The sequence below is a fragment of the Brachyhypopomus gauderio genome, chromosome 6 (genome assembly GCF_052324685.1).
Source record: "Brachyhypopomus gauderio isolate BG-103 chromosome 6, BGAUD_0.2, whole genome shotgun sequence".
Lineage (NCBI taxonomy): Eukaryota > Metazoa > Chordata > Actinopteri > Gymnotiformes > Hypopomidae > Brachyhypopomus > Brachyhypopomus gauderio.
This window is the reverse complement of record NC_135216.1, coordinates 13814396-13828609: the sequence shown is the minus strand read 5'-3', so window position 1 is coordinate 13828609 and position 14214 is coordinate 13814396. Positions and strand designations below refer to the sequence as shown.

The following is a 14214-nucleotide window of genomic DNA, read 5'->3' as shown; positions in this document are numbered from 1 at the left end:
ATTCGTAAAGCTATACTTAAAAGGTATTATGTGATTGGCTGTCTCAGATGAAGCCACTCTGATTACAAGTATAATTGTAGCTACATAATGCAATACTTGACCTATTCAGTACAGCATATTTCAGAGCTAGGATTTTGAAATAAGATTTGAAAATAGGATCTTAGTTCATTTAATTTGAATGCACAAAGTTTCTTTATTCCCCCACAGGAATGAGATGATTGGTTGCTGTACTTACATGTACAGATTGCTTGTCTCACCAACCACCCAACTGAGAGACGTGGTAAATCCAACCCACATCTTTACCTTGTTACAAGATTTGATTTCATTTAATTTTAAACCCAAGTGTTTGAACCCAAGTGTTTGATATATATAAATTAATATGGATAATTCTAGTAAATCTATTGCTATGTAAAAAAATATTTGCCTGAGGCTGTGGTAGTATACAATAGAACAAAGCAATATAAACTAGGTTAACATTGGGCATTGATTATTATACCAGGTACTTAACCCTCAGGTCTTTGGTTAGAGGGTATGTAACCTATTGATATCTGATCTCAGTTTCTTGCACCTAGCATGGAGACCAGTATCTGCACTAAGCTCAGCTGTCTGTAACAAACAGTTTTGTATTAAACACTTCCCAGGTATCCAACTCTCCTTGTATTATCCCTGCTGTATGCACTATACTGAGGGTCCCATGCCCCACTGTGCAGTTATCCAAACTTTTAAACAATATAAAGGTAGAGCCACTATAGAATGAAGCACCTTGTGCAAGGCAAGGCACGCCTAGGTCCTGCTCTGAATGCATTCTTCTTTTTCTCTGTGTCACTCACAGACACGTTTTCACATCATGAATGGGACTGTTTACTAGAGGTTCTGATCAGAAACATCAATATGTTCTTGGAGCTATAAGAAATTGTTATTTTTTAAATCATGGACTATGTGACAAAACCTTATGCATAGCACATTAAGAAACGAGTTTAGAACAAATCTGACCCAAATGGAGGATTTAATTAGCCTAACCATAGAGAAAATGTAAATCATATGTTGAAATCTAGGTTTTGATTCAGTCTAATATTCTTTGATACCTGTAAACCAACATTAGTTCAGGTTCAAGATGAAATAGAATATTTTATTCTGTGGAGCGCAAAAAATACTTAATATTTAACATCATTAACAATAAGCTTCCAATATTGGTTGTAATATCTGTTGGCTATTAAATCTCAAAATGCTTCCACTGACCGCCGTGTAGAGATGATAGTCTCGCTGTCTTCTCCTTTTTCTCCTTTGGGACGTCAACGCGGTGTTGTCATTTAGCCTTGAGAATTATTCGCAACTGTAGAAAAATAGGTTTTGGGGACGAAGGCCATGACGTTACACGAATATATCAGACCGGTACTCAAATCGTATAAATAGGGAAAGTTTCCAAGCAGTTCAGTGACGCAATAGCAGCAAGCAGTACAGAGTGAACACGTCTACGGAAACTTCCAGGATTGGAATCACTTACTCGTAAACAGAAAATCATCCAGCACCATGGACAGCGTCAGAACAGCAATGTACCTCGGTGTATGCATAGTGTTTAGCGTCGTCTGCCAGGGTCAGATGTCACTGGACAACCGACTGTCAACGCAAGAGGATCAATTTGTCACCAGAGACTTGGTAAGAACTAATCATATTGTGAAATTTTGACTCTTGTACCTGTTGCTCTGTTTCAGTGATCTGCTTTACTCTCCTCGAGGCTTAATTGAAGTACAAAGTATTACACTATTAGCACGGGCTGTAATGATCGCTGCCATCGCTGAAATGATAGGTTATTAATCATAATATTGCTACAAAAAAGTCTAACGTCTTGGGTTGGGATCGATAGTAATTGAACACTGAAACCATTTTCGTAAGCTACATCGGAAATCATTTTCATAACCTGATCTACATCGGAAAATTGACTCTAGAATATATTCGTTCATTCTTTCGTCTCACAGGCTGAAGCATTCCAAGACCTCTTGGAAGGAGAGGAGGGTAATCGGATATTGCTGGAGAAAAAAGCTAGTGTCATTCCGAGGGTAACGCTTACAATGGTTAAACTTGTTATATTGAGTGTGCATATGGAAATATCAACTGAAAAAAAAATCTAAACAAAAACACACGTGTCTTCTTCTTCTTCTTCTTCTTCTTCTTGTTTTCAGTGCGACGTGGGAGAACGCTGTGCCATGAAGCACGGACCACGCATTGGGCGCCTGTGTGACTGCATGAGAGGGACCGCGTGCAACACTTTCTTCCTTCGCTGCTACTGACTGACCTCGCGTGAACACTTTCCCCAGATTGCAACTAGCCGGGAGCCCAATTACTTAATGTGTGGTTTTACATAGAGTATTAAAACTGTAATGTTCGTAATGTTGACATGTATGTATGTATACGATCCAAACATAACTTCAACTGATTTATTTTTGTTTAATAAAAATGTCTTTAAGGCTCAATGATTCTGCATTATGTCTAATGAGGCTAAAGATTTATATCTGTAGTTTGTTGTCTTTTTAAACAGGCATGTTAAAATGATAAAACCTGTACATCTTAGAAATAGAGAATAAAGTAAGCATTTTCAATCGTAAGGCATTTCAAGTAAACATATTACAAGTAGACTAATAGCACTTGACTCGTGCATAGAAATTTAGATGAAAACTCTTTACCATGCTGTACTCATCAATGTGAAATGTGCTGTCACTTGGGCAACCAGGTTCTTAAAGCAATGCTGCGATTTCCTCAAAAGGCAGTTAATTAAGAAGGCGCTCATCAAAGAGCTTGCGCTGAACAAAGTGCCCCTTTAATACTCCTCAGTGACTAAAGCGGGTCCGGTTACTGCTGACCAGTGGTTTCTTATCTTATACGTCTGATAGGTTAAGCTTCTGAAGTTCTTATCGAGGGTTTTTGGTTCAGTGATGAACTTTACGCAGCAGTAGTCTGGCATCTGTCTCTAGCGTACCGAGGATAATGAAGCGGTGGCCTTTTCTATTCCAGAGAAAACTCCACTCTGATTTTGAATTTGACCTTTCCCCAACATCACAAGATAGCATAATACACCATGTGCTTCTGTAATTTTCTCCGGGTCAGATATGCTTTGACATTTATTTCAATGAAACATCAAAATATCTTACCGCATTAGAATAAAATTAACAGCCTACATGACCGCAATCTTGTGTTGGCAGTGTATAGTTTGGCTACAGCACGAAGCCGACTTTTAGGTGGAGGCTAAACGGATCAACAACAGTCTACCGATATTTGTGGATAGACTGCACAGTGGAGAAAACACTGTGTACTCAGTAGAGGAGTCTACAAAAGACCCAGACAGTCAGCAAATCCGCTTTGAAGTAGCCTGTAGGATTATCGTAGACTAGACTTGTTGACCACGTATATGCCAGGGGATATGCCCTATAATATATATTACAGGGGACAGTGTACTACTCTGTTCAAGTTTTATACTATCTATAGAACAAATGCAAGTGCAAATGCAAGTTAGATTATTCAGCAATCAAGTAGGCTATCTATCTGTGTCCACAGCATACATGTGCACGTGCATCGGGGATGGAAATGTCCCATTATCCACAGATGTTCGCCTTCGAATGACGTGGAGCAGCTCAGCACCTCGGAGAGATCCCACTAGCCCTGCTGTAGTTACCGAGAGCTCATCTTCATAAACGTGCTATAGGGATACGTTAGCACTACAGGCGTTATTTACATTATGTCACATTTCACTTTGCTGTTCCTAGTAGTTTATATAGCTGTATGCCTTACCAGTGTGAATGCCAGACCACAAGAGAACCAACAAGTGAGACCGATCGATGCTACCAGCACCAGAACAGAACTGGTAAGTCAAACGTATTGACTCAAGCGAAGAGCAAAAGTTCACACAGCAATCGGTAGCCTAATTCACTATGGGACGGGTAGCGATAGCTCTACTGAACTCATTTTTGCTAAGGATAATAACATAATAAGGCAGACGTCCGGTAAAATGATCTCTAACTAAACTATTGTTTCTTAATAGATGAAATCCAACATTGAAAACCTCGAGACAGACGTGACTTTATTACGAAAGAAATTCGGTCGTCTTCCAGGAGTATGCAGACGTTTAAAAAGAAGGAGAAAAACAATTCTGGTATTTCTATATCCTAAAAGTCGCTGCTGCTATATAATTGTAACTCCTGCATGTCCTTAACCCCAGTGGGATTCCCAGTGTGCATAACATCTTCACTACGCTTCAGCAAGATTAAAATTTAATGTAAATGTGACGTTCCCAGTTGGTATTTTTGGTTTTGGTGTTAGTGTAGATGACGCACGTGGCACTGTAATTCAAGTATTCATCATCTGTTCATGGTATCTCTTCCTGTCCACAGTGTAACGTTGGAAGTTACTGTTCCGTACTAAGAAGCTCTCAGCACGGACACATCTGCTCGTGCCCTAAAGGATCGAGGTGCACTCACTTTTTCCTCAAGAGTTTTTAATCTTTGCTACAGGTGGAAAATGCGTGACACTTATCACAAGTGATAAATGTTTTGCACTGAACATAGGGTATGTCAAAAAAATTTTAAATACACAGAACATAAGCCTATATTTGCTTTATTTCTCGGTTGTTATTTTAAATAAAAAGAAATCTCACATCTTTCATAAAAATACATTATTGACAATTTGGTGGTGGTGGTGGTGGGGGGGGGGCACTAAACTGGCCAAGAAAGAAAACCTTAGCCAAGAGCATGCAGTCATTTTCTTTAGTTGTCTTGTGCAGCAACAAAAAATACAAAACAGGACTTAACTGTAAGTTTGTCTTACATTGCTAGCACATGCGAAACCAGATGGGCATGGTGTCAAAACAAAATGAATGAATCCAGGTATACTGTTAAACAAAGTCTGAAAATGGTACTTACTATAATTCTCTCCATTAACAACTGATTTTTAAAAATGAAACATTCAATATACTGCATCATTATTGTTTTACATGTAGACTAAGAAGAGGGCAGATTTGTAGAAGCATGGTTAGCAGTGTCAGTGTAGTGTCACCTGCCTGGATACTGGATAAGGAAAACATCAAATGGCACACATGCGCTCATGCCAGATACAAGAATGACAAGGAAAAGCTGTAGTCTTTAAACAAAGTACAGATACCCTTTGGAAAAGGATGTTGAGAACATCTCAAAGTGCAGACAACATATGAGAATGTAAAAGGAGAGATAAAGGGGAAAATTAAAATTCTCTCATGTTTAATGTTAGATTAGGTATTACAATCAACTAGTTAACCTCCCTGGTTATATTCTGCCTGTCTGTCTCTCTCTCTCTCACACACACACCCACACCCACACCCACACACACAGTAAAGGCAGGCAAGTTATGATTAGGTACCATTTTAGGTGTGATTATGTTGGACATTTCCAGGGCAAATCATATTTTGCAGAATCAAAGGCATAGACTAGGTACTCCTAAAAAGTTTATGGTAGTTTAAAAATGACAAATGTACACACTTTCCTCTTACACAGGACAAGCACAGTGGTACTGATGCCGTATCTTTAACAGTGTGCTGCTCCCTGCTAAGCAGGAGAAGCTTTGTAGAGAAGAACCTGAAGTTTAAGCAAACTGTCAATTATTATTCAATGTCGGGTTGATATGAATGTTAAATCCCCCTATTCAAATGATTGAGGTTCAGTTAAAACAGGATCACTGTAGAATAGCATGAAGTCTTGGGAAAAGGTCAATTTCACAAGAAGCAGCAAACCGTCACCCACATTTAATGTCAGAATGTAAAGGAACATTTTGCCCTCTCAGCCAAATATGCTTTGTGCATGACTGTCCAATGTCCACAACCAGTGAGAGACCACAGTATGCTGGGAGGTGGACTAGTCACTACAGCTGTGCTCAAACACTGGCCCTTTGCAGAAAACGCTGGAGCACTTGACCTCTTGGCCATATCCGTGTAGCAGTCTTTAATACCGTTCCTTAGGACTAAATAGATTCTATCTGCCGCCGAACCTTTTCTGAGGCTTGGCGGTCTAAGGACCGTTGTCGGAAGACCACTAGCAGTGCGAAGACTACAGTGAGCCCCAACATCACACCCTCAAATTTCCAGAAGAGGTGCTCTTCCAACCTTGCAGAGCGGCAGCTACCATGAAGCAGAAAGAGAATGACAGAGTGAATGACGACAACATTCTGTAACTGTAATGCAATTTTTAAGGACACCACAGCAGCTCACTTTTAGTACTAAACATAAACAATTAAAAAGCGAGACTGAAAGGGGAAGTCACCTTTTGTACTCTTCTTTGTTGGACTTGGTACAGTTAATCTTTTCCACATATCCTGTCTGTCTGCATGCATCTAGCCTCTTCTGGAGCGATAATGAGGGGCCGGGAGTGTCATGTGAGACAAAGGAACTCTTATGTTTTGGGTAGAATTATTAAAGCAAAAATGTGGAGTGATCCCTTTGAGAAAATGTATACAATTAATAAGACGATTCTCACCGCTTGAAAACCATTGCACACGGTGCATTCTATAGCAACTACAAACTCTTCCATTTGCCAACATGGCATGGTCACCGCCTTTGTTACTGTAATTCAGACAGAAATATCAGCATTAGAATCACGTAAATCTTATTATAAAAATCCATATTAAATTCTATATTACATTCATTTAAGAGTTTTATATAGGCTCATGTACCTGTAGTTTTCTCCTCACTGAGAAGAGCTGCCCCAAACACTCTGAAAATACATAACAGAGGTGAAGAAGACAAAAGAAAGGTGGAAATATTGCAGCCCATGAGCTCCTGTAGTACCACATCTCCATGTTACACGCCGGTGTATCAGAAACGAGTCACTCATCAGACTATATTGTAAGATTGTGTGATGTGATGCACTAACCTGAGTGACACCAAGCCCCAGAAGAGTGCGTGGAGTGCGAGGACTCTGGGTCTCAAACACGACACCGGGATCCTACAGTCACTCTCCATCCCTCCGACACACACACACACACACACACACACACACACACACACACACACACACACACACACCAAGGAAACTTAAGAAATGTTTCAGCGCCTCATAGGAGCCTTTCCTGAACGTGGTGAACACACGAGGTTTAATGGAGGTGATTAATGTCGAACCTTGATACACACAACAAATGAATAAATGAGGAAATGGTCGAAAAGGAAGTATAGCTTAGAAATGAGTCATAATTAGGTTAACTAGTTATCCTACCTCACCTAGCTATGGTCATTCGGGTGAGACTTTTCATTTTTATCTGACCGGATGGCTATAAAGCTTCAAATTATCACGAGATACAACAACAACCCGCTTTTAGTAAACATTTCAGACTGCTAAACCCATAGTCAGCTAGCACTACACTGCTAAAGCTAGCTAAAAATCTAGGTCATCTAAGACAGGTGGCTCACTGTTGGTCATAAATGGCAAAAACCTTTTTAAGACTGAACTACGGACTGCGCCAGGCTAGACCGTTACAACCATGTAATTATCTAGCTACAAAAATCTACCCAGTACCAACACAACGTTGGAGGTGAAGAAGCTCCTAAAACACATCGGCTCCATAGCTGAACTACCGAGCTAGCTAGCATGTTGCTAACCTAACTAGTTACTTTAGTCCTTACCTTATATTACCATTGGCAGTTGATGCTTCTTTTTTCTTGATACGTCGCGATATCAGCGGCTTCGATGGTTTTAAAAACAGTTACGTTAGTTCGCGTGACAGTTCATAGTTTAGATGTTTAAGCTAATAGTTAGCTAGCTAATTACTTTATTTACACAAAGTGAAGACGTGACTATCCGCCATCTTGAACCTCAACGTTGACGTCATACTAACTGAAAGGTGGCGTTCTTCCAGAAAATAAATATTACAGTGCCCCCTAGTGGCTGGACTTCTGGCCTACATGTATTGGGGTTAAAATGCGAAAAAAAAGTGGTTACAGTATGTTTGCATCATTTATACAAATTTCATGGAAGCGTTATCCCAGATGCAGAGGAGCGGTGTTCCCTGCATGTAACGGAGCAGGTGAAAACTTCATGAGATATCTTTCAAGCATACTCAGTGCGTAATTATTGAGCATGAGGAGCTATTTGTTTAGTAATGTTTCAGGTTAGACTAGAATGGTAAACATGCAAGAAGCAACATGCAGTCTTAACTGCAGGCTGAGATTATATTCTTTCGCACTACATATGATTTAACAGCATCAACATTTAGTATCTCGATACTAAGTTATGGATACTGAGGCACTGAGGCATTTAAATCAATATGAAACCAAGTCAATAACAAAACAAGTCCTGATATCGGAAATAATTCTAATCATGTGATAAATGAGATCACAGCATGTTGGAAGCTATTACTCATCTGCAACATCTGCAAATTTCTTAAAATTTTCTTAAACAAAATCTGTATTTATTTCATTTTGGTACAATCATATCAGATTAAACATACATGTCACAGAGCAAATTATCTCTCACGTTAACAATTAACAACCATGTCAATGGACAGCAATAACTGAAATATAACAAATATTTGAAATCTTGGTGTGATATTCTATGTTTAAAAAGACAAAAAATGACAGGTAAAGAGTTGAATGGGACAGAGAGAGAAAATAAAACTGAACGAGAGAGAGAGAAACATACAGAAAACAAACACACACACACACACACACACACACACACACACACACACACACACACACACACACACACACACAAAATCTAAATAAAAAATAAAAGTAAAATAAAAAGTACAGAACAATAAGGCAGAGTGAAATGTACACTGTGAGAGGACATATTGTCCATACATGAACCTGTGCAGGTGCAAATGTGATTAAGTAGAAAACTCCATTTGAATTCTATGTACTCCAGTTCGGTCCATTTAGAATTACTTTTATAATGCCATGTTAAGTAGCCCGTTGTTTAGGTCTACCTTTGTATAGTAAACACCCCCAGTGTGCTCTAGAAGCAGAAGAGTGCTGTTTCCACTACTTCTTCTGCCATGCTCTTGTTACCCAAATTGGCTGCAGCATTTCTTATAAAGCTGGACTCCCCCCTCCCAAAGTTACATGCATAGATACTGATAGGCGGTCATGCACAAAGACTAAAAGTCTTCTATCTGTCGTTTTATGCCGACCACTTCTGTGCAGGACAGCACAACTGCTTTTAAATCTCTATGGGGCAAGGCAAATATGACCATTTCCAGTAGGTACTTCACAGGGAAATATAATATGTGACATTTTGGATCCACTAATGGCTCATTCCATCACATGCCTTTTGAATCAGGGTAATTAGAGCTTAGCCAAGGGGAGAAAAGAAGCATGTGTAAGTACATGCAGAGTGAAAACATGGGCAGCAAGGCAGAAGGGGACGAGGCTGTAAGAGAGAATAGGGAGTCTACACAGCCCCTACCACTACATCCACTCAAACAGAAAGGTAGGATACTGCCTTCTGCTAGTATGCTATTTCTCCTTCTAAAAGCCTCAAGGCTTTCAACTAACATGCACTTTAATGCCATTATTTTTTCAAAGGAATATTCATTTAATTTAAATTTTCTTTCGTTATTTTTGCACAGTGGGCTCATGTGAGACAACGGAAAGACAGGAAACTGTACCCAAACCTGTGCAATAAGCATCATAGTGAGGCGTGAAGTTAGCGCAGTGTGTGACTGAAGTCAAACCATCACACGAGACCTGGTTTCGGAATTTTCTTCGCAACCTGAGTCAGCTCTGGTCCCCATGCTGTTTAGCTATGTAGCAGGGGTCAATCATGTAGAGCTGTCCTTATACCCTGCAGATTGACTTATTTTAGGATCTGCAGCACTTTGACTATTCAGTGACACCTTGTGGCACAAAAGATGCTGCATCAGCCCAACGTTATAATAAGACAGAAAAAAAAATCTAAAATCCAAGCTTGGATCAGATTCATTTGGAATCTAAAGTCCTGATGCGAAGAAAAAAAAACAGAATCCCTCTGGAAGTCATTTGATTAAAACAACATTTAAAAAACTAAAAATCTTACTGGTATTACATCATCAAGAAGTAAGAGGTAAAATATGCATGAAATTAGAAATCTGTAACTCCTTGGCTGGTGAGAACTGGTGAGGTGAAAGTAAAAAAGAGAGTTTTAGTGGTCAAACAACAATTCTCAATCTCTTCTCTTTTGGAAGACAGAAAAGCAAAATTATCAGGTTTTGACCTCAGTGAGAAGCTCAGGTTTCTAGGACGGTTGCTTTGTAAGTGAGCCCACCTTCAGAACAAGGGTCAGCTTTCTGGATGTCCCGACATGCTTTCATTCTACCCCAACACTTGTAAATATATCTACGAAAAAGTTCAGTAATTCACGTTTAATTGAATTGTCTAGACATAGTAAGTCAAGATAACTGAACATGTGCTATAGAGTCTTGAAGATGTTTCAAGGGTCTCAATCAGTTCAAGTTTCTACCAGATTATATAAACATTTACATCTTTGAGGACACTGGGTCTTCAAAACTGTAAGTCAGTGTATCTAGACCTTTTGTGGTCTAATCTTGTCCATTAAACCACAAAAGTAGTTGCAGTGATTTACTATTATTTGACAATATGAATTGGCAAAGTTTACTCAAGAATGGGGTGTCACTTTTTTGTAACACCTCTTACAATGATAATGAGGCAGAGGGATTTGGAGAACGGATGCAACAAAAGGGACATTTTAACATTTTAAAGGACACGAATATCAAATATGTCTGACATGATAAATTTGGTTCAAGGGACAGATATGTAATGTAGTGCAAATAATAGGAAAAAGAGCACATCAACTTATATGTAACTATAAGTATATATGTGTATATATATATATATATATATATATATATATATATATATATATATATATATATATATATACATACATACATACATATACACACGTACACACCCAAGTAGACTGCTGTTATTTGTCTGAAAGCTTCTTCACTTCACACACACACACACACACACACACACACACACACACACACACACACACACACACACACACACACACACACACACACACATACACACATACACACACATACATGAAGAACATTCTAGGTGAGTAACTGTAGTGTACTGTTGCAGCAGGAGATGTACAGATATTCAAAATTGTTGTGGAGTAGAAAAGGTTTCCAGAGAAGCAGGACGTGTCGTATGGAGGTCCTTCATCAGCTGTGCAGGCCGAGTGTTTCCAGAAGCACTTTGCTTTAACAGACGATGAAGGACGTCCTGTTTCTGTGGAAACCTTTTGTACTTCACTACAATTCTGAACATGCATCTATTTATACAGAGCAGAAACAAAAGGCGAAGTCATGAAACATATGAAACACGGGTCATCCAACAGTGTAGTAGAGGTAGGCAAACGTCACAATGTAATGATGGCTGAAGCTATAAAAGGAGGCTGTTTTTTTTTCCAAGGTCTGTCACGTGGTGCATTGTGGGTACTATGGCTGCGATCACTGTGGGTTCTGCTTGGATGTTGATGGTCCTACTGCTTGCTGTGTCAGGGCTCAGTCCATGTTGCCACTGTCCGAGTTGGAGATGTTGATCATATTGGCCGAGGGGAAGAGCTCGTGTTGGTCTACAGGGCTGTGGTAGTCAGACGTGAGGTCGGCCTCCAGCAAGGAGGACATGGTGAAGTTGGACGAGCCCTTTTTTAGGCACTGAGAGTAGAAGTTCAAGAGCATGTCCAGTTTGTTCTCAATGGACTGGACCTGGGAGATCAGAGGAAGGCAGTATCAGGGGGGGGGGGGGGGGGGGCTGCTTACAGAGACCTTGAGTTAGACCCTCTTACATCTAACGGGTTGCCAGCAATATGAAAAATATGTTGTAACAATAAAGAGTAATAAAGAAAGTAAAATTGAATCTGTAACACTATGCACAGAGAATTATGTATTAATTACAAAGCCAAAGAATGTCTCTGAACATCAACATCCTAATCCAAAGGGCGGGTTAAGCAGAATTCACACTAACTGTACATTCTAATTCTATCACCAATGTGTGGTGATGTGGTGATGATCACAGACGTAATTTTTTTTGGGGGGGGGGGGGGGGGGGGGGGTTTTCAAAAAGGGGGGGGGGTTTTCAAAAGCCAGTTTTGGTCCCCCCCAGTTTTTACGGTTAAAACCAAATATTTAAATAGCAACGAATCCATGTCCCCCCACTTTTTCAAAAGCCGGTATTGATCCCCTGCAGTTTTTACGGTAAAAAAAAAACAAATATATAAATAGCGACGAATGAAGCGCTAGGACTATGCAGAAAACATCCGCTCCGAGTTCTCTGGCACATGAGAAAACATCAGACATGAAATATGAAATCTTTGGTCAGTTTGCTTTTGCAGAATATAAATAAAATTTCATGGTTTCTTTTTTCATATTATTTATTCATATTTTCATATAATTGATAACTAAGAAACTGTAAAATTAGTGTGAATATTCCATTGCAGTAATCAGATGATAAAGACATTACTGCAAAAATGACCAAATAAGTTAACAATTATTTCAAATTATTTCAGCACTGATGCTTTTGAGAGGCTTTTATATCTTTTAAGAAATACACTCCTTTCTCCAGAGTTATAAAATTACTTACTGCCTACTTCTTTAATTTGAACACTTTAACACCCAGACTGCACCAGCCATGTCTTACCTGTTTCTCCACCTTAACTACACGTCCCATCATGCTTAGCTCATCCATTGGATCCAGTTCTGGAGGAGTTTTTTCACCTTTATCTGTCCTCATCTTTCTATCAGATTGAACAGCTGCACGGCCAACAATCTGATCTACCCTTTTTAGACAGAAAAGTGAGTCAGTGTAGTCTGAAGGTTTGCATTCAATTCTACTACTGTTTTAGATTCATAAAGTTGCAATTAATTGCAATTAAATCAAATGTCCTATTAAATCAAACCTTGTCTGCAGGCTCTTGATTCTTCCCAGCATGTCTAAGTGTCCAGCTGAGTACTGCTCAATCACGTCCTTTACATCATACGGACGCAGCGTTTCTTTGAACTTACGTTTGGCTACCAGAAATTTTAGGGTCCTACAGTCAGAAATTGGACGGACACGTACACACACACACACACACACACACACACACACACACACACACACACACAAAGGCACACACACGCGCACGCACACACACACACACAAACACACACACAGGCACGCACACACACACACACGCACCCATGCACGCACACACACACGAGCACGCACACACACGCACACGCACACACACGCACACACACACACACACACACACACAAAGCATGTCTTACACATGATTAAGACTGTATTATTTATTATACAATTGAAATTAATGCAAAACTTGGTCTGCATTCTTGTTCCCAGTAGTTTTCAAAAAAAAAGTTCAGTACATGAAAAGAAGTACTGAAGTACTGAAGTACTGAAGGGGGAGTTCACCAGGACACAGGGCTCCATAGTAATACAGGACACAGGGCTCCATAGTAATACAGGACACAGGGCTCCATAGTAATACAGGACACAGGGCTCCATAGTAATACAGGACACAGGGCTCCGTAATAATACAGGACACAGGGCTCCGTAATAATACAGGACACAGGGCTCCATAGTAATACAGGACACAGGGCTCCATAGTAATACAGGACACAGGGCTCCGTAATAATACAGGACACAGGGCTCCATAGTAATACAGGACACAGGGCTCCGTAATAATACAGGACACAGGGCTCCATAGTAATACAGGACACAGGGCTCTGTAATAATACAGGACACAGGGCTCCGTAATAATACAGGACACATGGCTCCATAGTAATACAGGACACAGGGCTCCGTAATAATACAGGACACAGGGCTCCATAGTAATACAGGACACAGGGCTCCGTCCTACTGATTATAATGCAAATTGCATTTGCCAGATGTCTGCTGCCCAAGTTACAACACAAAGCCTTTCACAAGAGTCCCAGATCTCATTCTCCACATTTCTCTCATAATGCTCCATGAAACTTGCTCAACAAATGCAACACTACAAATGTTAGCGCCCGCAAACAGGTGCACTCAGGTGGCTATCCTGTTCTACGATAAAATATGCCACGAATAGTGAGGACAGAGAGTGGGAGAGGATTTGCTCACTCCTATCAGCACGCATTTTACTGTACTCCATTAAATACAATATCCTTTCCCACAGCAGAGGGGAGACCGGCTTTCCTCCCAGC

General features: G+C 40.0%; 3 protein-coding genes across 8 annotated transcripts in view; 1 reads left to right on the top strand and 2 right to left on the bottom strand.

Annotated features, from left to right (window-relative positions):
- The first annotated feature begins 1448 nt into the window (after positions 1-1448).
- cart4 (cocaine- and amphetamine-regulated transcript 4) lies at positions 1449-2590 on the top strand. The gene is made up of 3 exons (XM_077007793.1): positions 1449-1656; positions 1977-2057; positions 2181-2590. The coding sequence occupies exons 1-3, from the start codon at positions 1531-1533 to the stop codon at positions 2286-2288; spliced, it is 315 nt and encodes a 104-aa protein (XP_076863908.1). The 5' UTR covers positions 1449-1530; the 3' UTR covers positions 2289-2590.
- A 1999-nt stretch (positions 2591-4589) lies between these two features.
- Positions 4590-7826, bottom strand: jtb (jumping translocation breakpoint). Of its 3 annotated transcripts, none has more exons than XM_077008868.1 (6): positions 7634-7826; positions 6888-6978; positions 6688-6728; positions 6492-6577; positions 6279-6355; positions 4590-6136 (listed from the first exon to the last, which is right to left on the bottom strand). In XM_077008868.1, exons 2-6 carry the CDS (start codon positions 6974-6976, stop codon positions 5980-5982), a joined length of 450 nt encoding a protein of 149 aa, XP_076864983.1. In that variant the 5' UTR covers positions 6977-6978; positions 7634-7826; the 3' UTR covers positions 4590-5979. The 3 variants fall into 3 exon arrangements, with proteins under 3 accessions (XP_076864983.1, XP_076864982.1, XP_076864981.1); XM_077008867.1 differs by having other exon boundaries at positions 6279-6358; positions 7644-7824; XM_077008866.1 differs by having other exon boundaries at positions 6279-6358; positions 7634-7823.
- Positions 7827-7981: 155 nt separating this feature from the next.
- The window catches only part of kcnq4 (potassium voltage-gated channel subfamily Q member 4), a 58969-nt gene continuing 52736 nt past the window's right edge, over positions 7982-14214 (bottom strand). For 2 of the 4 annotated variants that reach the window (XM_077008863.1, XM_077008864.1), the window contains 3 exons: positions 12924-13055; positions 12665-12803; positions 7982-11733 (listed from right to left, as the gene is read on the bottom strand). In XM_077008863.1, the coding sequence (XP_076864978.1) occupies positions 11530-11733; positions 12665-12803; positions 12924-13055 (475 nt within the window). In that variant the 3' untranslated portion in view covers positions 7982-11529. Of the gene's footprint in view, positions 11734-12624; positions 12804-12923; positions 13056-14214 lie in introns of those variants that run through there. The other 2 variants (XR_013131825.1, XM_077008865.1) reach the window with 2 other exon arrangements.

Bases quoted from the DNA above. Each gene is read 5' to 3' on its own strand.
- cart4 (XM_077007793.1), top strand. From the start codon at position 1,531: ATGGACAGCGTCAGAACAGCAATGTACCTCGGTGTATGCATAGTGTTT. The intron at 1,657-1,976 runs GTAAGAACTAAT...TTCGTCTCACAG, and splicing joins AATTTGTCACCAGAGACTTG to GCTGAAGCATTCCAAGACCT. The intron at 2,058-2,180 runs GTAACGCTTACA...TCTTGTTTTCAG, and splicing joins AAGCTAGTGTCATTCCGAGG to TGCGACGTGGGAGAACGCTG.
- jtb (XM_077008867.1), bottom strand. From the start codon at position 6,976: ATGGAGAGTGACTGTAGGATCCCGGTGTCGTGTTTGAGACCCAGAGTC. The intron at 6,578-6,687 runs GTACATGAGCCT...TCTGAATTACAG, and splicing joins CAGTGAGGAGAAAACTACAG to TAACAAAGGCGGTGACCATG. The intron at 6,137-6,278 runs GTGACTTCCCCT...GCTTCATGGTAG, and splicing joins AACAAAGAAGAGTACAAAAG to CTGCCGCTCTGCAAGGTTGG.